General features: G+C 47.1%; 1 protein-coding gene across 2 annotated transcripts; it reads right to left on the bottom strand.

The window, feature by feature from the left end:
- slc2a4rg (SLC2A4 regulator) lies at positions 1-23339 on the bottom strand. 2 transcript variants are annotated; one of them, XM_084680002.1, is made up of 9 exons: positions 22792-23339; positions 21689-21933; positions 6864-6964; positions 5456-5700; positions 3062-3162; positions 2136-2415; positions 1549-1659; positions 713-840; positions 1-574 (listed from the first exon to the last, which is right to left on the bottom strand). In XM_084680002.1, the coding sequence occupies exons 1-9, from the start codon at positions 23071-23073 to the stop codon at positions 463-465; spliced, it is 1605 nt and encodes a 534-aa protein (XP_084536128.1). In that variant the 5' UTR covers positions 23074-23339; the 3' UTR covers positions 1-462. The 2 variants fall into 2 exon arrangements, with proteins under 2 accessions (XP_084536128.1, XP_084536129.1); XM_084680003.1 differs by lacking the exon at positions 1549-1659 and having other exon boundaries at positions 22792-23338.
- Between the last annotated feature and the right edge of the window lie 56 nt (positions 23340-23395).

The raw sequence follows: 23395 nt of genomic DNA, 5'->3' as shown, positions 1-23395 counted from the left end.
GTTAGCTTGAAATCCCAACAAATTGTCATGAAGAAACCCAGAACACAGTATATGACATGGTTCTCTGACCAGTAAAGAACATGTTGAGTAACAAAAGCTTATCTGAAATCTTCAACCACTGCCCTCTGATGGAGGCAGGAAAAATCATTAGTACAAAACAAATCTTTGACTTCTGAACCACTTTTGAACATTGTTCCATCTCATTGTTCCAATTAGTTAAAATCAGAAGTTCTTTTTCGTAAAGATTTTTTCTTTTATAGTTTTTTTTTTCATCAGTTTGTCTTCTTTCTGAGGGTTAGGAGAAGCGAGCCGAGCAGACAGACCCCAGGTAGGCTGGGGGAAGCAGTGCCCTGAGAGCTTCATCAAATTGAAACCCCTTAAATCTCTTCAGTGGAAGAGTCCACCTCAGTGAAACGCTGGCAGAGGGAGAGTTCATCTCAGCAATGAGCGGATGGTGGGGGTTTAGTCGGTGAATCGCTGGCAGGCTTTTTTCCAGCGGCAAGCTGTGCACCACATGTCCCTTTTCTCCATGCCGTACACCTTCCGACACTTCTTTGCCTCCCCCCGGGGTTTCCTAGGCAACAAGGCAATGATACAAAGTAAGAGCAGGTACACCACTCCACAGTTCACCGAGCAAGGACAAACACACACAAGGCACAGGCATACTAGCCCACGCATGCACGCACACACACACACACACACACAGCTTTACCTGGTTCCCAGGGTAGGTTTGGGTGAGAGGGCTGTTGAAGCATGGCTTTTGCTAACAGTGGTGTGGATGTTGGGGGCAGGCTGCCTCTTCTCTCCAATGCTTACTGACCTCACCTGAGCCAGAGGACCCTGAAGGATGCAAGCCACAGGAAATGTTGTAACCAATCACAGCAGCTTTCTCTGACTCCACATGCATTTGAATTTCTCCTTCGGTGGCCATCCAGTGCTACTGGTCTACACTCAACACTGGCTGAGTTTAGTACCACAATGAAGACCTGGACACATACCAGAGAGGCAGGGACTGAGGCAGAGACTGAGGCAGGGGCTAGGGCAGGGACTGAGGCAGAAACTGTGGCAGGGGCTAGGGCAGGGACTGAGGCAGGGACTGAGGCAGAGGCTAGGGCAGGGACTGAGGCAGAGACTGAGGCAGAGGCTAGGGCAGGGACTGAGGCAGAGACAGAGGCAGGGGCTAGGGCAGGGACTGAGGCAGAAACTGTGGCAGGGGCTAGGGCAGGGACTGAGGCAGAGACTGAGGCAGGGGCTAGGGCAGGGACTGAGGCAGAAACTGTGGCAGAGACTGAGGCAGGGGCTAGGGCAGGGACTGAGGCAGAAACTGTGGCAGAGACTGAGGCAGGGGCTAAGGCAGAGGCCGGTCCATGGACATAGAGAGCAAAGGAAGCAAGAGTTAGTAGAAAGAGACAAAGAAGAAGAAGGAAAGGAGGGAGGGAGGGAGGTCGAAACCAGACTGAACGCCGTGGAATACATAAAGAGACCGGGTGTGGGGAAAAGAAGAAAAAAGGGGTGATTGATATGAGGGTGAATCCTGGTAAGCCTCACCGGTAAGCCTTTAAAAATGGTGTGAGGGGACTGCCAGGAGACACTGATGTCACGGCCAGAGGCTGGCCCAGCCAGCTCCGAACACACTGGGATACTCACTGGAGCTGTGGCCTGCAACACACACACACAGCACCACCACACAAGGTGAGACGGGGAGAGACGGATGGAGAGATAGAGATGGAAGGAGGGACGAATGAATGAACAGACAGAGGACAAGAATGAGGGAGAAAGATGGAAGTCAAAAGAAGTGAGGATGAAAGGATTTGGAAACCGGAGAAAACAAGAAAAGAGTATTGGTGAAGAGAAGAGGAGGGCTGGACCGCTTTGTGAACTTGACAACCAAAGAAGCATCTGTCAGTAAAGCTAAGCCTCCTATTGCTCTGCCTAAAATGAACCAGGCACAATACATGGGAAGCAGCCTCCTTGTGCCACGAAACGGACATTCAACACTAGCCTCAGTAGCAGGACTAGCCAGTCCACAACATCTATACAGCATACAACTGTACAGTTGGGTTCAAGAAGCCAAAGGGTGTGTATGTATATTTTTTTGTGTGTGTGTGTGTGTGTGTGTGTGCGTGAGGCCTTACCTGGTAGGCGTGGTCAGTGCGGATGTGGCAGAGTGTTGAGGGAGCTGATTGGCTGAGCAGACTGGGAGGGTGGCTCTGTCCTCCTCGGATGGAGATGTGGGAGGGCTCGGAGTGGGGGACGTTGACGGAGGACAGGGGGAAGACAGGAGGGGGGCCAGCGGTGGTGGGGGAGGTGGGCGTGAGGCTGGACAGGCCCTCTGATAGGCTGTCCATGTTCACCTCGATCTCTGAGTAGTAGAAGTCTTCCTCCCCATCACTGTAATCAGAGTCCACATTGCGCCTGGAGGAGAAGACAAAGGACCATGTTGAGCAGCAGATGGATCCTGGTTAGGAAACGGCTGAAAGCCCCCATGAGTTATGATGATTTATGAAATCACCACAATAGCTTGAGGCAGTTTAGATACATGCGTTTCTGATGGCCAAGTACGAGTAACACAGACAAAATCTGACTTTTTCAGTGGGAAGGTTACACTGTATTCAACCAGCAGGGGGCATCAATGTCCAGTTCTTTGAGTTCCAGAGCCATGTTGGAGCTGGAATCAGATGCTTTCCTCTAATCTTAACCCCGGGCATTCTGGGGTGTAGTGTAGAGGGGGTATAAACCTGATCTATGACCAGTACCAAACCACCCTCCCACCCGGGCTACAGAGAGAGAGAGCAGGGTAGCAACAGTAGGCTATAAAAACCCTCTGACAGGAAAGCATCTCGCTTCATGGCACCTGATACAAGACTAGGAGACAGGACCCCTCGCCTGGGGGAACACCAATTTGGGTGACCTGAATGAGTCTGATTAACTCCTCAGGACATACTACACCCGACAAGTCATACACGTTTTTGGGGTTCTGGTACATGGACTCTGGTGAAGTATATCGGATGTTTTGATTGGTCTGTTGTCCTGTGTGTCTGCTCTGTGATTGGTGGCTTACCCCAGGTGGACAGTGCGGATGTGCCGCTGGATTCCTGAGGAGGTGCTGAGGACTTTTTCACAGTTTTTCCACAAGCACTTGAACATCACCTTCATGGAGTTCTGAAACACACAAGAAACACAGCGCCACCCCTGGTCAGATCTGAGTACTGCACCATCAGGATCAATATAGGCATGGTACCCAGGGTTCCTGGCAGAAAATTCAGGGATCTGAGCAATCCAAAAGTAGGACCCTTGGGGTCATGTCTATTGAGGGCTGGTCTTGGCTCCTGGCAGACAGAGAGAGCTATCATGCTGAAGGACCAAGGTCCAGAGGCCGGCAGATGTTATCAGTGTAGAACTGTAGATTCTGCTGCAAACAGACAAACAACCACACCTATCTGAGACTGGGATGTGATTCTGCGTATAGAGGGCATCAATGTGAGGAATAATGATACCATACAACCAGCCCCATGAATGTGGGATTGGTTAACAGTGAGTAATACACAAATATGGATGCACACCAATCCGAAATGAAGTTCTCCTCTGCTCTCTCACCCACTATGTCTGTCTAGCTTGATTTCTCTGCATCTCTCCCTTACTTGTTCTCCTGCTCAGGGGCATAAAGGCATAATCCTTAAGTAAACATTTTGAGGGGGGTGGAGGCCAAGAGTGCTTAAGTGCCCATAATGTTTCAATGGTCATAATCTCCACTGTGGGATTTAACTGACCTTGGGCACACAATGCACATACACACACACACACACACACACTGCATCCTTTCAACACCATAAAAAGATACTGCTCAGAAAGCTGTTCCTTTCACTTTGATGTGAAATATATCTAAAAAAAGATGACAACTCTTTATCAATCCCTTCTACTCTCACATCTGTTCTAAGAAGATGGAAGATGGTTTGTCTCTGCCAGGGAGGGAGGAGGGGGAGAGGGGGGGAGGGGGGAGGGAGGGAGGGAGAGAGGGAGGAGGGGGGAGGGAGGGAGGGAGGGAGGGAGGGAGGGAGGGAGGGGGGAGGGAGGGGGGGGGAGGGGGGAGGGAGGGAGGGAGGGAGGGAGGGGAGGAGGGAGGGGGGAGGGGGGGGAGGGAGGGAGGGAGGGAGGGAGGGGGAGGGAGGGAGGGAGGGGGGAGGGGGGGGGAGGGAGGGGGGGAGGGGGGGGGAGGGGAGGGGTGGAGGGATGGGGGCGGGTGTCAGGCGGGTTGGGACCTGCATTTGCACTAATGAAAGGAGGTGGGCGTGAGCTATCTTTCAACAGCTTCCAGAGGAGAGAGAGAGAGAGCATGAGGAACAAGGGAGAGGAAAGAAAGATGAAAGAAAAGAGAGAGGATAATGGAACAGGTCTATGCCTGATTGCGTTAACCCTTCACTGCCTAACTTGTTCAATCTTAGCTGTTTTGACAGGCACATAGTTATGGTCTTGAATCTCTCTTCGGACAATGATTGAACAAAATGATTATGCCTTGTGTCATAAGCATGTCCTCAGATGTCTGGTGGTACTAACATGTGAAAGAGGTCCTTCTATTACCACACATCCCATGTCACACTTGAGTCAAAGCAAATCTCCGGGGTTCCACCCATCACAGAAGACTGAAAGTTTAAAGGATTTGTTCCTCATCAATAAACCATTACAATAATTATTTTGTAATTACCCAAGTTGCTAATCCTCTCAGTGCTACTTGAGCGTAGAGTGAGTCAGTGTGCCTGCGAGGGTGAGGGGATGGGGAGGACTCCAGCAGGCCAGGCAGGGAGGGATCCTGCACGGAGGCTGATACCTGTATTCTGTACACCTTCTCCTGCCCTGTCTGGTGCTGCTGTGTCAAGGAAGTGCTAGCACGTTCTTCTGGTTAGGAGCCAGCAAGGTGACCTGGGAGACTCCTCCAGCCCGACACTTCACCTCCTCCACGTCCTTCTGCTCGTGTAGCTCTCTTTCTTTCCTCCCCACTCCTCCTCCTCTTTTACACCCCCTCCCTCCGTTCTTCTCAAATCCCACCTGCTCCCATCCGAGGAGTTTAAAGGATTCTTGATACTGAAACCACCTCCTCCTTCTGGACTGCTTCCATGGTATGAAAGGACAAGAGGAGAAAAGGGGGGAAGAGAGAGTAGGCACTTCCTCCCCCTCGGAGGCGTGGAAGAAGACAGGCAGCGTCGCTCCACGCCAAGGTACTGTCAGAATATCCTAAATCAATTGAAATATGTTTACTATGCAGACGTTTCGGAGACCCTGGCATCAAGGATCAGGGAACTTTGCACCCCAAAACAAAGCGATCTCATTGGTGGAGAGGAACCTAGGAGGGGCTGTACTCTTCCTATTCCTGTGGACCATCTCACATTCAAACCCCACCGCTCCCTCTCAGGGAGAGGTCAGAACACGACACACCCCTGAACCCATAATCCACCCCTACCTTTCGCTTCCGGGGTATGGGGTCCTCAAACAGGAAGTGCGTGATCTCAGTGACATCCTGGATGATGTCGTCACCCTGGAAAGAGAGGAGAAAACTCTTGCTGGTGTCGTTGGAGAGAGGCGGAGACGGCGTGGAGGGCACAGATTGGTCGCTGGCATCCCAGCTCCAGTTGCCACTGGTGGAGCTGCTGTAGCTGGCTGACAGGGCCTCCTTCCACCCCCTGTTGGCTGCCTCGAGGGTTGCAGCTAGACAGATAGGAGAAGCCCAGTCACTCCACCAAACACAATACACCACAGTGTGATACAGTCACCCCTTGCCTAAATACCCCTGAACTATGGCCTTTTGACCGATGCGCTACAGCTAATCCTTTAAGACATCATAACAAGTAGATGAAATGAAAGATAAGACCTAAACCATCCATGAAACCATCCAATGAGGGCAGAGGGGATTATCTTATATAGGATGATGCTATAAGAGGTCCCGCATATAGACCCATTCACATAAAGCTCTAATACCCAGAGGAGACAACATCTCTCTCAGTCATACACATTTGTGAAAATTATGATTATAATAAAACGTGTGAAGAGTTCATGTAGAGTTCCACTCGGTCAAAAGTTCAGTTGTGTGTGTGTGACTGTATGTGAGTCCACCGCAGATCAGTTCAAATCTCCCTGGCATAAGCAGGGGATGAGAGGAGGAGGGCAGAAGTGTTAGGCAGCTTTATCAGGGGACAACAAGAGCACAAGGTCTTTCTGCTCAATGAGGACTGATGACATAACCAAGCTGGCCCCTCTCGGATGCCCCAGAGCAGACCCACCATCAGCTCTGAGTGGCTCCTCCAGGCCAGCTTGTATCCAGGCCCTGGAGGATTGCCCCTGAGCCCAAGCCTCCCTTGTCTTTCCATCCCCTGGGTCTGGCAGGGCCCTAAACAGCCCCACTCTGAGGGCTTCAACTCTGCCCTATTGCTGCCTGTTTTCGTTTGATCACATAAAAACAAAAACAAACCTAGAGCAGGGGACTGGCATGACGACGCTCAGCTGAGATATAAATAGAGCATAGGACTTTGCCCGTCTACCCAGGTTGGCACGGAGATAACCGCCAGGGTGATGACTGCTGTGGTAATGACGCATGACGCGGCTACGGCTACAGCAGCCATGACGACGGGGGCAAGGCCAGGCAGTTGGCAGGAAGAGGTCGGCTCTGGTAAACATTAACTACAATAAAAGACTTCTGCTAAAACCAAGCTCCAGACCACCCAACTGGACACCGTTGGGTCAGTCAGAAACAGTTTTTAGTTCCTAAACTGTTTTTACTCCAGTCTGGATCAGTTAGGGAGTGTACCAGGGAGGTTAGGGGGGTGGGTGGGTGGTTTGGGAGGAGGTAAGGTGGGTGTTCTCTGGGCTCCTACCTGTGGTTGCAGAGGCCGGGTTGAGGACCAAGGGGGAAGTGGAGAGGCTGGTCAGGACGGTAGCAGCCATCACTTCCTTGTCAGCATGACCTGATAGTTTCCTGCAACACATACAAAAACACAGCCATTTTACCCTCCATGGGCACACTGTTGACGAACAAAATAAACACAGTACCTATACTGCAAATAAACCTGGCAACCACAAAAAGGGTGGTTAAATACCACAGTTCCTGACACAAGACCTTGCTTTCTTTAGACAAAATAACAAACAGTTTTATGGCATGTAGTGGAAAATTCCAGTACAATAATAAAGACTGTGGTCAAGTCCCCTGTGATTGCTGAAATTTTCCTTTGACAAGATAACGATTCATTTTATACTGTTTTAAAAACCTTCAGTCAAAACAAACATCACTTTCACCACAGAAATGTAATATTATCATACCAGTTGCCACAGAGACACAGTATGCGCTCACTATCTACATAAATATGGATCTACATAGCTATAGACCTGTGTGTTTATGGTGTGTGTTTATGTGTTGGTGGATTGGGTTATATTTCCATGACATTGCTTTGTAGGAGGATGGTGTGCTGGTGGGGGATTACATAAAAGAAGAATGTTAGAAGTAGAAAGAGTGAGAGTAGATCAAAGTAGAGATACCGTTTTGGTTTAACCTCCCTTTACCAAGCAGGGGCCTATCCCCAGCAGAGCTCCACTGCCCACTTAGCTCAGACTGGCTGGGACGACTGAACACACAAACGTCCAGTCAAAAACACACACATTAAACAGGGTAGTCTTTGAGAGACAATAATCCAATAACAAATACAGACTCTCCAGTAACCAGTAACATTGTGATCAGAAATACAGTAGAGATCTCTTCTTCAAACAACACTACAATCTCCTCTGAGTCAGTAAAACTGATGGAACAAATGTATATACGGCAATAGTATTTACTACATGCAAAAGTAAAAAACATACACACTTAGCATACACATACACACACAAACAAACGTTCTGCAGCTTTAAGAGGCCCTGCTCCCACCCGGTCCTGCTCAACTACACAACCAGAGCAAACTGGTTTGAAGCGCGTTCTCAGCCAAGCCCTAAGCCTTGGCAAAGATCCACTCTCTCTCTCACACACACACACACACACACACACACACAAACACAGCCAAAACTTCAGTAAGACTACAAACATACACTGGAACAGCACCAAAAGTTGTGTGGTAAATCGCTCCACACTTACACATGATACCACGTTAAAGAGAACTTCTGTATAAAACACACACACGCACAGAGAAGCTGACAAAACCTCTGTATTTCTCCTTTAACTGGGTCAGCTTCCAACAGCGAGCCGTAATGGTTGGATGGGGAGAGATCTGGGAGGAATGCATCAGATGTGAAGCAATCTCCTAATATAACACACAGACAGACACAGACACAAACAGCTCTTACTCACACAGACCTCATTTTTCACATGATGTGCCTGCATGTGTGTACTGGACACAAGGCAAGCTGCTTTGCATGAGTGTGTTGTTCATTTGCAGAGCATCTGAAAACACATACACACTGACACACTCGCTGGGTCCAGATCAAAAGATAAGATGTGTCCAGTTTCACACAGTGATACTCTGTTATCTAGGAAGGATTGGCGATAGAAACAAGGTTAGACTGTCTGTCGATTTGCTCCAATTAAACAACTAGGATTGTTCAGTCATGCTGTGTTAGTGGTGCCTGTTCCTTCGATCAGTCCAGAATGTGTACACCTACACACACAAACACTTGCATCCACATACACACAGATGTAGTTGTTAACACACTCCTTCCTCTTAATATCTTGGGACTGAGTCATTCCATTTCTTTGGGTTTCCCGACACCACCAGACTTGATTTTTACCGAAACACAGCCTGGTTGTGTGTGTAGAGGGGGGGTGTGCGTGCAACTTCTAGGTAGTACCTAAAGATGGACACCTTTGGCCTGCAGTTTAACAGCTCCTGTGGTAATACTGCTGGCACTAAACAAGACACACTTTATCCTGTATCAATGTTTACATTAGGCGTCACACGGACAGATGGTCAACACAAGCGGAATCAAGAAAAGACCCACACAGATAATAACCTGACTCGCTTTAAACATATTTATACACACACACACACGTGTGCACAAACACACACCTTCTCTGTGTGTGTTTCTTCACTGCTGATTCTGAGGGAAACTTGCAGTTAATGCTGTAAAATACAAATACTGCTGTACAGCACCACTGCACCCATCTGTACTCTTCCTGGGTTTTATTTTGGGTTGGTGTAAAGCTAAGAACCACACTGTCAACAGAGAGCAGGGCGGGGCACCATCCCCATGTTTACAGGGCCCTCCGATTAACTGTGGTATATTTATGTCACCCACGAAAGTTAGGATTGAAACCTGACACTTAGAACACCTTTTCTCTCTGTCTCTCTTTCTCTCTGTCTCTCTGTCTCTCTCTCTCTCTCCCTCTCTCTCTCTCTCTCTCACACACACACACACACACAGTCCAATCCACACTGCATTCCTACACATATTTGCCCTCCATCATCTCACCCTCTTTAACACACATACCTGAGGTATTTACAGTACTGTAGTACCGACACCATTCCTACAGGTAGTTACATTACAAGCATACTGCTGACACACTTTGAGACTGCGTATTTGTAGTAACACAGCTGGTCTCCTCCCGAAGGTATTACACCACTTTATTAATGGATGTGTCTTCTCCCCTTCACCCTCATGTGTGTGAGTGTATGTGCATGCAATCACACAGCAGGTTGGAGTGAGCAGCGAGGACTAAGGCAGCCTGAACACTAGAATACGTGCTCTCTCCCCCCCTCCCGCCTCCCGAGCTCTATTTCTCCCTCCCTCCCTCCCTCCCTCCCTCCCTCCCTCCCTCCCTCCCTCCCTCCCTCCCTCCCTCCCTCCCTCCCTCCCTCCCTCCCTCCCTCCCTCCCTCCCTCCCTCCCTCCCTCCCTCCCTCCCTCCCTCCCTCCCTCCCTCCCTCCCTCCCTCCCTCCCTCCCTCCGTACCTCTCTCCATCCCTCCCTTCCCCTCTCTTTCCCTTCCTCCCTCCCTCCCGCCCACTTCTTCTGGCCTTGACTTGGTCCGGACGCGCCCCTTTGGCAGCATGACAGCTGATACGGCAGCTTAAGTGAACAAGTCATGCGAAATCAGACAAAAACACCAACACACACACATAGATTACAGAGCAGCTATTTAATCGTCAGGAGCAAAAAGAGCAGTTAAAAACTCTTACTTTATCACTTCGATTGATTTAAAAACTAACTTCAGGTTCTCAAACACAGTAGATTGAAAGCTAGGCAGTTGGAAAGTGTGTGTTTGTGTGTATGTTGAAGGAAATACACCCGTGTCCTGTGCTAAATAGTTGTTTTGGAGATGGGGCTGTTCCACTCTATATAAAACACAGGCAGGGCTGCTTCAGTTACTGACTCAGTATAAATCACCAGACAGTGCCATGCTGTGCCTGCGTGGTCACACACACACACTAAAACACACACACTGCAGCTCACAAGAAACTACCACACACTTACGCACACAAACACAGAAATGCACAACTGTATGTGCACACTGTAAGTTAACTCTCAAACACCCGCATACACACACACACACACACACACAAGCAAAAAAAAGCAAATACACCGAAACCAGCAAACCCATATGACCAAAAGTTTGCCAGTCACAAAAGCATTTTTGTGGTTCAATAAACCCTAGAAAGTCTTCCTGGGTGTCTTTACGCCGCTATCTGACTAGTCTATTGTTCTCCTCCTCATACACTCATTCCCCCTTCTCTCGTCCCTGTTTTGCCCAAGGAGGTTCCAGTACACACAGGGCCAAGCTAGGCCATGGCTCTCAGTCACTTCCATTCAGGAGCTAGAAAGAGGCTACTGCAGACACTTTAATAGAGCACACACAGAGCCCGAAGAAGGAGACCAGAAGAAAGACGAAGAAACGGTCTTCAAAAATCTGCTGAATCAGCTGTCACTAGCTTCATCTAACCCAACATTATCCTGTATGGGCTGGAGTCAACATAGGTAAGTAAGACCAATCACTCTAAGCAAGACTGAAGCTTAGGCTGTATGGAAACATAAACATGGAGCTCATACAGGGAAAACAGAAGCAAGTGAGTGCGTTTTGGTAGGCCTGTTATTGTTAAGGGTGTTAATGTGAGTGTGTTAATATGAAGTGTGTTTTGTGTGTGTATGTGTGTGCATGTTGGTGTGTTTCGTGTGTGTATGTGTGTGCATGTTGGTGTGTTTCGTGTGTGTATGTGTGTGCATGTTGGTGTGTTTCGTGTGTGTATGCGAGTTTGTGTGTGTGCGTGTGTGTCATTCATTGACAGTTGCTGCTGCTGAGACTGACATGGAGCCTGATACTTGTGACCTTGGGTAATGGGGGAAGGGATACAAAAAAAACTTCCCATCCGTCTTAAAATGGCATAAACACACACACACACAGTGATGGTCCCGAGATGAATTCATTTCTAAAACATGTTTCTTCTCCCATTCACACACATACACCATTTGAGCATAGTATTATCCACACATGGTATTTCTCACTAATGTGTGTTTTGATAATACACCAAACGTCTCCACCTCTCTCTCTCATTCCCTCTTTCTTTCTCTGAATTCTTTTCTTGAAACATGATTGGTGTAGAGAGGACAGAGAGCCTACAGGAAATGTGGCCCTCTTTCTGCCCCCTCCTGCTCCTCCTCCTCCTCCACCCCTTCTCCCAGCTACCCTGCAACTATGGCCAGCTGCCCCATCCACCTCCCCTAAGAATAGAACCCCTCCCTCCTTTCCACAGCCCCCCTTCCTCTGCCATGTTACGTAACGTCCTCTCCACTCCCTCCCTCTATCTCTCTCTGCAGGCAGTGACAGTTCAGTCATCTGCATGTGTACACCAATAATCTACTCTCTTCCCTCCTTTCTCTCTCACCTCTTTTCTTCCCCTCTGTTTGTCCCATTAGCTTGACTGGTAGTCTTTTGCTATGGATGGGATATTTCTTTGTGAAAGTCAAACCCAATCTTACTCAAAGGTCCAACATGGAATTGTGCTGTCTCACTCTTCCTACTTGCACTGTGGTCAACACATGCTGTGGCTCCTATAGGACGGCTATCTATAGACCTCACTGACAGACAACATTTAGGCTCAGTTGGGCATTAATGTCCACCATTCAGTATACACACACTAAGGCTTTTGAATCCTCAAGTGCTATCTGTAGCCTAAGGGCCTGCCCACAAACAACCCATACCATTGTGCTGAGCCAGAACACCAGATAGACACAGTCAAAACATCATTCCCCTGTGGTGTTCAGTGTCAAGTGCTCAAAGGAGCCCTCAGATGGGGCTAATGTTTTCAGTCGAATGTTCAGTAGTGTTCAGTAGTGTTCAGTCAAGTGTTCAGTAGAGTGTTTAGTAGCGTGTTCAGTAGAGTGTTCAGTAGAGTGTTCAGTAGAGTGTTCAGTAGAGTGTTCAGTAGAGTGTTCAGAAGTGTTCAGTAGAGTGTTCAGTAGAGTGTTCAGTAGAGTGTTCAGTAGAGTGTTCAGTAGAGTGTTCAGTAGAGTGTTCAGAAGTGTTCAGTAGAGTGTTCAGTAGAGTGTTCAGTAGAGTGTTCAGTACAGTGTTTAGTAGAGTGTTTAGAAGTGTTCAGTAGAGCAAGAGTAAAGCCTCATTCTATGCTGACTCAGCCAACAGCCAACAGCCATACCAGTCTGGTGTCAAGCAACACACTACTGAAGGTTAACCTGTAGCTATGGTAACACCTCTATTCCAATAGCCACAGTGTTGCTATGTGACCACAGGGCATTCTCTTTTTGCAGCCTTATTTTTTGTTGAGCTGATAACTATTCTAGTGAAAACATGATTTCCTTACTGCAGAGACACTTGTTGGTTCCAATTTAAGTCATGACTCCACATCTCCACATAAAAGTACTTTATTACAATGCACATGGAAACTCAATTTAAATCGACTCAATTTGATGCATGAGGGCTGTTGGACTTGAGAGATGCTGACCTGCATAGTCGTCTCAAAGCCCTGATGAATAATTTAAGGTTCTTTTGTACTCCGGGTGTTAAAGGAAACCATAACAAAATGGTGGATATCAAGTAACAACAACAAAGCTCACTCTGCATCTCGTCAAAGATGAGGCCTGGAACTCACTCTCTGGCTGTGGGGAGTAGGGAGGAGAGTTACAGGAAATAGAACAAAAACACACAGTCTAGATCTGAACCAAGGAAAAGAGACTCTTAACCTAACCACAGAACTAGAGGAAGAGGACTGAGTGGTTAGTATGCAATCAATCAGTATCCCTCGCCTTCCCTTCTCTCTCTCTCTCTCTCTCTCTCTCTCTCTCTCTCTCTTTCTCTCTCTCTCTCTCTCTCTCTCTCTCTCTCTTCTCTCTGTCTCTCTCTCTCTCTCTCTCTCTCTCTCTCTCTCTCTCTCTCTCTCTCTCTCTCTCTCTCTCTCTCTCTCTCTGTCTCTACCTCCCTCCCTCCCTCCCTCTGGGCGTCTCCAGGGATGATTTCTCCCTCTGCCATGCCATCACAGCTAGAGCAGGCCTCTGCCCTGGTTTCCTGTGTTTGTTACAGCCGACCAAGAACCTTGCTTCGAACCAACTCTCCCTAACTCTCTTTTCACGCCGCCAAATACCTCCTGGGCTCCTAGTGAAAGGACTGTTCACTCCTTCACATGGATGTGAAGTGTGGGGGCTCAGTAGAGATAGAATAAAGGAGAGAGAGAGAAAGAAAGACAGTAAGAGGGATAGTTCATTCTAGATTCTATCCTTTCAAAACCAAACTAAGATTCACACTCTAAAATTCTACAAACATGCAATATCCATGTTGGGAGTGTATCACTGTGTGTCTACATGCATGTATTCTCGCTCGTGTATGTGTGCATGTATGTGTGCATCTGTGTGCGCGCGTGTGTGTGTGTGTGAGGGGGGGGGGGCTGTGTGAGGATCTGTGACAGCTCCTGCTCAGGGCCTCCTAGTGTAAACACAGAGCTGAAATAAACAGCCTTGGAAACATCTGAGGCTAAACAGCTGAAGTAATCAAACAAACAGAGAGAGAGAGAGAGGGAGGGAGAGAGAGAGAGACTAAGAGTGAAGAGAGAGAGATAACTGTGTGCTAGTTCCGTCTGTGTGGGTAGGTTATGCTTAACCTTGTGTGTTTTTGTCAAGATACATGCATGGCCTGTTTAAATGGGGAAGGGTACACCTTAAGTCACAAAGCTTGTCTATGATGGCACCCCTAGCATGTGGTGGGGCTAGTGACTCCCTCCTCCCCTCCATCTTCCTATCAGCAGAGAAGCGCTCCAGAGAACAGGAGAGGATTCGACTAGAGCACACCAGAGCCACAACACACCACAACATGGAGCCACTCAGTCATTTAGACTGGGAGGGGGCACAGTTCAACAGCCATCAAAGGCTATAGATGGGTATCTATAGGGTATCTATTGATGGGGATCTATTAATTGTGATCCATTGATGGGGATCTAAAGAGATACCTATCTATTCTACTGATGGCTGTTATAAACACGACCTGGATGGCTACATCGCTGTCAACAACAGATTAGCAGATGCTGCTAGCATAGGTCATGCCATAACCTAACATGGACAGCCTGCCGGCCAGGGTAGAGGGACCCAAAATGGCTTGTGTGTGTTTGAATAGCTGCTGTCTGACCCACAGATACCTCTCCCTCCCAGCAGCCACGACTCGTCAGCGACACACACACCCTGCTCCACTCCCAGCCCCCACAACCAAACACAGGGATTACGTGTATTGATCACAACATTCAACTACAGCATCAAAACCAACAACAGCTGCTCTGGGAACGCAACAACAACAACCCAAGAAAGGTTTTGAAGGTAAGTGGACTTGGCCAGGGTAACATGAGAACATCCACACTGACTTTCCCTTTTGTATCTTTCTCACATTGTTTTTTTCTCTCCCTATTTACAAAACGTAATCAGTTCTTCCTTTCTAACTCCTCTGCCGCTCTCTCTCTCTCTCTCTCTCTCTCTCTCTCTCTCTCTCTCTCTCTCTCTCTCTCTCTCTCTCTCTATGGAGTGTACTTATGGCAGGCAAGCAGAGCGGAGCAGCAGAGTGAGGGTAAACAGACTGGTATATTACACTGACCGGTTCTGGTCCAGACCGGATCCAAGCCCCAGGAAGAGACCAGGCTCAGCAGAACCACAAACCAAACCTCAGGAACTGTGGCGGTCTGAGGAATAAGCGGTTGTTTGTTGTACATCTATTCACCAAAAATACACGGTATAAAAGGGTTTACCGTTAATTCTTCTTTCCCTGTTTTCCAAACGTGTTGACAGGCTGACCTATCTGTCAGGTTGACGGGGAAAACAGGCACACACACACGCGCTCAAGGTGCTATCATAACACTATACATGTGCAAAAGACAGGTCTGAAGGCCATAGGCAGGAAGGCTCTGCTCTGTCTCACCAACAAACACACACACACACACACATATACAAAAACGCACACACACAAAACACACGCAGCTCTTTGTGCTGTGACTTGTTGATACTGGAATACACCAGTGGAAGATTAAGCACGGCTACTTTCTGAGCCTCCCTTGGCCGGATATCTCCATGTTATCTTGGCAGTGGAGCAGGGGTACCGGAGAGTGCCCACTGTTCAAATGAGCCTTTCTGATGGAATATCCCTCTAGACTTCTCGACAACTAGTTTTGAGGAGAGAAACAGAGAGACAACATATATATATATATATATATGTATATATATATATATATATATATATATATATATATATATATATATATATATATGTATATATGTTGTCTCTCTGTTATATATATGAGAGAGAGATAGGTAGAGAGAGAGAGAGAGAGAGAGAGAGAGAGAGAAAGAGAGAGAGAGGAAAGAGAGAGAAAACAACAACAAAACTGATGTAGACAGCTTCTCTCTCTCTGTGAGCTTGTGGAGCTAATACAGCAGGTGAACAGGGACTGAGAGGAGAGCAGGACTCAGAGATTCTTGTTTGAAATCAGATTTTTTTTTAAAGCTATATTCCCTGTTAGAGGTGAGAGGAGAATACTTGAGGGAAGGAGAAAGAAGAAGAAGAGAGTGAGAATAGATTCACAAGACTGCATTATAATACAGAATCTGTATCGGAAATGTATCATTAATACAAAGTCAGTGGTCAACTATTTTGTTAGGATAGTACAGATAATAGTAATGATAGGATTAACATTATCACTGTTCATTCTACCAATCAGTGTCAAGGGAGAGTCAATACTCAACAATACTCCTCAACTAAATCTTTACTGATTTGTGGATCAGTTTAAGTTGTAAAGCCTGCGGGGACATATGGGGATGTCATTGACTAGTAATGTCTGCTGAAGGTGCAAGATCAAGCATTATGTAGTCACCTGCAGGGGGGGGGGGCAGCTGAGCCAGCAGAACCACTCTAACAGGTTTCTAGTCATCTGAGGTCGAGGTTTTCGTGGTAGTGGGAGGGGGCAACTGAGGGTATGGCGGAAGGGTAGAGGGAATTTGGATTAACAATGTGCAATGTTAGAGCACACACACAAACACACACATAACCGCACACACATACAAAGTCATACCCCCTAGCTAACTTTCAAGTCCAAACAGCTAGGTGAGCAGGCTGCACAGTGTCTGAGTACAGAGAAGGGAGGACTCAGACTTGCCCTTTTCAGGCTGGCCTGGATTTCACCTCCTGTCATCAAGGGACTGGTTTGACTTATGATGCTGAATTACGCAAGGCCTAGACGGGTCAAGAAACTGTGTGTTTGTGTGTGCGGGGGCATCTGTAAGTTTGTGCATGTGTGCGTGCGTGTGTTTGTGTGTGTGTGTGTGCCTTAGAGATAGGATATTGAGGCAGTGTTGGAAGCCAGAGGGGGAGTTGCTCAGAGGGTCCTCATCCCCTGGCTTTCAGCAGGATTGACTGTGACGTCTTTGAGATGGACAGTGGCAGGGCAGACGGGCTACAGGACAGGGACTAGGAGATGGAGAGAGGCTTTTCGTCAGTTTACAGATCCCCTCATCTCTACTGTAAACATGCTCACCATGTACGGTACTGCCTGTTCCTGAATCTGATGTTGTTGACAGTTTCTGACCAGTTGCAAACTGGTCAAATTCTTCACAACCACACATGGAGACGGTTTCACATCTAACACCAGCCTAGCACTGACCACTGGAAACATCATAGCTGTACACCATGAGATGCCTGGCTAAGAGAATGAGAAGGGGTGGGGGTCGAGGGGTGAAAAAGAGTCCAAGCTTCAGAGAAACAAAAAGAAAGATGAGAAATGTGGGAGAGAGACAGTGAAATGGGGAGAGGATAGAAGGCAAGGAGCAGCTGTTGCTTGTCTGACAAGGAGGGGGTGGAAGAACAGAACGGGAGAGAAAAAAATGCGAGAGAGAGAAAGAGAGAGAGGGAGAGAGAGAGAGAGAGAGAGAGAGAGAGAGAGAGAGAGAGAGAGAGAGAGAGAAAAAGAGAAAAGAGAGAGAGAGAGAGAGAGAGAGAGAGAGAGAGAGAGAGAGAGAGAGAGAGAGAGAGAGAGAGAGAGAGAGAAATGTCTGCTAACTGTCATAAGACTGATCAGGAGGTCTTATATAAGTGTGTATTAGCGTGGGTGAGGGAGCTATAAAGCATTTAGCAGGGTTGGGATTGGTGTTGCACAACATCAGTTTCCTCTTCTTTCCCCCCCACGCCTCCAAACCCCACCCCCCCAACTCCTCACTCACAGATCCAGTGGACTGTAACAGCACCACTGCGGCTGTGCACTCGATGGGCTGTTGGAATAAGATGTCCTAGGAAGCACGTACGATGGAAGATGGACACGTATGGAGAGCTCCACCATTAAGAAGTCTTGGGATGCCAACTTCAGAAACCCTATTGGAAGTGCTGAGCTGTGTGCATCACGACACAGGCTGCAACAGAACCCCCAACGACAGGCACAGAGCATTCCTACCTCCCACTCCTTGGAGTCATGAAACTGATTTCAGTTCTCGTCTTCACTTTCAGTCAGCGGATTGTCTCGCTAAAACACAACAAACCACACACCCTAAACACCCTTTCACTCAATGGAAAGTGCTTCTGTTTGTGGGTTAAATCTTGTGATCAAATCAGAGGAGAGTTCAGAGTCAATCTTGGAGATATGGGCTGGTCTAACCCAGTCAGTAATGATACCCCAGGTGGGCAGAAGCCCCGCCCCTCGTGCTGGGAGGACCAGGACCACAGGGAGGCATGCTGCAGTCCGGGTTGGTCTCCAGTATGTTGCACGTATCCCAGATAGTGGAGCTGACATGCCGGTTGTGACAGACGCATGCTAGCAGCCGAGCACTCTCCTATGCCCCGCCCTGTCCGTCTGCTGCTGACCTTTGACCGCTCAGTGCTTGTGATAACTCTTTGTTAGGTTCTGTTTGCACAGACAGCAGGTTCGTCCTACATTTGTCTTCTAAGAACATTTTACAAAGTCCAGGGGTGGGAGACTACAAGTGACATTGTTTGAATTTGTTTTTTTCTTCCTGGCATACTGCTGATGTGCTAGTGTACATGTAATGGCACACCTCCACCCACGCACTCACACTGGGAGGGTTAGGGGGGGACATGGCGGAGGCCTTGATGTTAGCTGACTGACCTGAAGCCAAAGCAGTTAGATTATATAAGATTCAGTCTCTTCCAACTCCAGCCCCCCTAGCCTTGTGGAGGCTGCATCAGCCCTAATGACAAAACCTGGCAGAGGACAGATGAGAAGATCAAACATTTCACAACAGAAAGCTGCTCTCAGCTCTTTATGCTTCTTTCACACTTGTGTTCTGTTGTCACTGTGCTGTATCCAACACTGATAACGTCCCTGACAAGTGCTTCATGTCAACCCTTTAGAGAGACTAGTCCAGACATGCCTACAGTAACGACACTGACACAACAGCGACCTCAATAAACATCCCAGACGTGTGTGAAGCTACTCAGCTACAATCTAACAAGGCTGACACGGCAACCACATTAGCTATCTGCAATGTGCATATCTGCAATGTAGCATAGCCAGATGCTATGTGATCATACGGACACAACCCATGTGTTTGTTAGCTGTGGACATCTTGCTGACACCAAATAACTGTCCACAAAGTAGCAATCTGTAGGACTCCTGTAAACGGAACACATGGTGAAACAGATGCACATGGTGAGTGAGTCACACACACACACACACACACAGGCTGGGTGCTTGACCCACTGTCCGAGCAGAAAATCCCAAGTGTGACAGCTGGCTGGTGGGAGGAGGTGAGGACAGATCCATAAAGTGCAACACCAGGTACTGTTAACCAGACCATAAAGCAATAAAACACAATGTTCTCTAGTGTTCTGCACGTGTGGAGAACCTGCAGCCTCTTTAGTCCTGACCTCAATCAATAGCTTTGAATTACAAAACAGCACATGTGGGTGACAGATCTTATAGGAAAAAATGTCAGAGTCATCAACACACCCTGAAGATTAGGTTCCAAGCTCAGCACTGTGATCATCAACAGATAACTGATTTAATGGAGGGACTGGAGCAAGACTGCAGTACCTGACCCTGACCAATGCCCCGCCCATCCTCATACTCTTCCAGTTATCCCACTGTGTCACTACCCTTGCAAGGAAGCTGGATTCACAAGATGACGAACACGCTACAATCCATCTTGCCGAGCTCCAAGATAACCACCACCAAGTTATCCAGCAATCACAGTGTTTTGGACCAATCAGCGTCCAGGCAGATACAGGTGTGGTTCAAGCTATAGACTGTGATAGAAAGTGACAGACAGATGGTTCATCCAATCACCTGCCAAGTCTTTTTGAAAGTGCCTGCCCTTTTCCAAACTGTTTCCAAGGACAACTTCCCAGATGGATATGTGTAACAAACTGTCTGGCGACTCAGGTCAGTGTCTCGGCCACCAAAACAGGAAATCTGAAAACACACATTTCTAATAAAATATTAAATAATGGATTACATTCCATCTGTAAATTAAATCTGTTGATTGACTGGCTGATATATTGCTGTAAATCCTGCTCTAGACTAGAGTGTGCTGAGTAGGGACGGTTAGGATGTGAGGAGTAGTTTGGTTCCCTTGTCACCATGTGACATTCACATGCAGGCTGTCATGTATGACAACATGGTATCCCCAGGACATACGCAAGATCGAACATGCCCTCTTTAGCCAACAGTGGAGTGTGTGTGAGGGTTAAATGTTTGGGGGTTAAATTAGTTGTGTGTGTGAGAGTGTGTGAGTGTGTGAGTAACAGAGTGACACAGCTGCCATGTTCACCTCTCACCTCGATCTGAAATGGTTTTCTACCCTCCATGTTGACTGCTCCTTGTCTACTTACCCAGAACCACTACAAACCTTGGCTGGCGGTCCAGAGAAATCATAGAAGTGATCTCTTTATATTACATCAAATCCACATTTAAAGAGGCCTTTGTTGCTAATGTGACCCTATTGATTAGCTCCTATTTCCTAGTCTTCAGATCACTTTCAAATGTGTTTAAGTATTTAAGTATTGACCACTGTCTTTGATCAGGATCTTGAGGGACCCCCTATCATCCTCTAGAGGCAGCATAGTCAACTTACTGCATTAGGATCCTCAGTGGATTTAAAAAGAGCACTTTCCAGTTCCAACTACCACCTCAGGGTGTTCTGTTAATTTATAACCGCGCTGTTACTGCCCTAAGCAGAACACACCCACACACATACAAAGACACACACATACACAGACCCTCTCTACTTCTTTCCCTTTTCCTTCCAGCACAGACTTTTCATGGGTAATTGTTACAACCAGTCGAAATCTTATAAATGAAGAAGAAGTGCTTCATAACCAGTGGAGCCTGCAGCTGTCCCCAGACCTCACCCCAATGATGTAAGCAGTGTTATCAGAGCGCTGGCTGGATGAGTCCCTGGACACGATTCTGCTGCTGCTCCTGCCTCAGGGAGCAGTGTCAAGTGAGTCAGTGCTGCCTCAGAGTCTGTGCTACCTCAGCCGATCACTATCACACACACACACTGTCTGGCACAGTTCTGTGTGTGTGTTTACTATCACAATGACAAGGGAAGGTGCTCAACACTGCATAAAGCACTGCATTTCATAGAGACAAGCACATGACACAGAGGTGATCACTATCAAAGAATCTAGCACAATACATCAGCGCTGTGAGTGTGTGTGGGTGTGTGCATGAGTGTGTGTTTGTGTGTGTTTGTCAGATAAAAAGTACCACAAGCTATTGATTGGTTTAATGAGGCATACTCCCATTAGGCCATATTTTCAGGCCCAGTATCCCATTAAGATTTGTTTGAATTCAGACTTTATCAGTCCACACCCACACAGGCCTGAGTCATTTCAGCCTTCCTCTGCCTCCCTCCGGTCCTCTGGGGACTATTGTGGATGGAACACTAACGTGGTCACCTGACCAGGCCAACCTCACACTCTTCATGTCTCAACTACATTTAGAGCCAGGGGGTGAATTCCATGCTATCCCACCGTTTATACATGACTAGGCCTTTCATTATGGTGAAACACCCTATGCCTTGAGCCTTATCTTAAATTGACTTGTACATAAATAACCTAGACAGAAATCCACCTTGTGAATGGTCACAATTACAATGTGTTTCAAATGTCAAATGTCTCAGCCATTCATAGTTATATAATGACCTAAAAACAAAATGTGTTAAAAAATGTGTATAACTACTGAGTAGATGTGTACTAGAGAAGGTAGTAACCATGTACTAAACATGAGTCCTACCTGTGTCTGGGGACAGGTATGTGGGATGAGGAGAGAGGGTGTCTCTCTTCAGGTGGGATCTTCTGGCCCTGGGCTGCTTGGTAACCGTTGACCACCTCAAGATGTTTCCCTGCCAGCCTGGTGTCACACTGCATAAGTCCATCTGACTTCTGACCGTTTAAAATGAGACAGTGTGTGGGACTGGCCCTCTTGAGGACCCCACTTGGACCTGCGTCTTTCTGGTCGCCATGGCCACCACAGATGGTCTGAAAGAAAGGGAACACTCAAATCTCATTTTGTTTGTGGTCATATAAAAACTTTGTCATTGAATGTTTGCAGCCATTAGGAGGCACTGTCAACAAGAATCCATCAGATTCACATCCACTCTCGCTCAGACTCTTACATGTTTATATTTGAAAGGCTGATATGATTAATCAACCCAATTCAGAAAAACCTTTATATTAGTAAACCCATCATTATCAGGCAGATCCTCATAAAGTAGTTCCTTTTGTGTGATCAAATAAAATAGGGTATGAGGTTCCATGTGCCTTTCGCAATATAACACTGTCTGATACTTTGTTGACTTAATTTGTAACTCTTCATGTTTGGCTAAACTCAGTGTGTTCACTTGGTTTTCAAATGTCAGAAGAAAAAATACTTCAAAACTTTGTCCCTCCCCTTCAGATCTGGCTCACTCTCGCTATGGGGGATGGGGAAATTACTTTTGAGTACCAACCCCCTTTCCTTTAAACTTTGAACATGAAATGAGCGGCCATTTTAGCAAATGATATTCAATAAAATCAATTGTACATATTTACGGAAGACGTGAAAAGTAAGATTTTAACTTCCGAATGTAGGACAGTAATGCAATAAACGTTAGCTGCTTCAAATGTCACAGTGCCACTGCTCTGCAGTTGTTAAGGCAGAGCAGCAGCCAGGATTTGGCAACATCGTAGCACCAAATAACTGTTGCAAAATATGATAGAAACAACATGTAACTCTTCTACATTAAGTCTAATCTATCTTAATTCCGTATACTTTAGGTTTCTATTCCTTTCAATATTCTTGTTTTTCGTTTTGTCACACAATTTCACACACAGCAATTTTGAAAACATAACACCTACTTTTTTCATGTCCAGTTGTCTCCTGTCTCCCTGCTTAGTCCCATTGAGAGCGACGTTGTTGTCTGTAACTTCCCTCAAAGAACCATCGTCAAGCACGATGGTGTACAGGACAGATCCCGATGTGGGCCCGTTTGTGCATGCCAGTTGGACACTACTGTCCGCTGAAGCGACGCTCATGTCGCGTATTTTGGTACCGTTTGCATGGCTGTCAATATCCGCTTGTTTCGATGCACCAACCCTTATTCCAACAGGAGAGTTGTCTGACAGACGTTTTGAATTCATAATAAGGCAGGACAAGTTGTAGACTACTAAAGAAAGGTTGCCAGCTTTCTATAGATTTTAGTGCAGAAGGCTGGAATTAAATACATTTATTAGGATATTCTACTAACGATGTCTGACATTCAGCTACTCTATTCTACTCTATTGTAAAGACTTCTCCACCAACCGGGACACCCCAAAAGCCAACCGGTAAGGAATAAAAGAATGTTTTGCTTTTTTCCTCTAAAAGAATAATACGCCCCCACTCCCCTGCGCGTGCAAGCAGGAGAGATTCTCGATGCCCCACCTCCAATTGATGTCTATTGGCTCTTCGAATACATAAACA

This window comes from Hypomesus nipponensis, chromosome 18 (genome assembly GCF_054491055.1).
Source record: "Hypomesus nipponensis isolate SF chromosome 18, ASM5449105v1, whole genome shotgun sequence".
NCBI classification, from domain to species: Eukaryota; Metazoa; Chordata; class Actinopteri; order Osmeriformes; family Osmeridae; genus Hypomesus; species Hypomesus nipponensis.
Note: the sequence above shows the minus strand (reverse complement) of the source record. Positions and strands in the feature narration are given on the sequence as shown.

Coding starts and splice junctions, on each gene's coding strand:
- slc2a4rg (XM_084680002.1), bottom strand. CDS start 23,073: ATGAATTCAAAACGTCTGTCAGACAACTCTCCTGTTGGAATAAGGGTT. Junction 2,416..3,061: donor ATCCGCACTGTCCACCTGGG/GTAAGCCACCAA, acceptor CTTCTCCTCCAG/GCGCAATGTGGACTCTGATT. Junction 1,660..2,135: donor GCACTGACCACGCCTACCAG/GTAAGGCCTCAC, acceptor TGTGTGTTGCAG/GCCACAGCTCCAGTGAGTAT.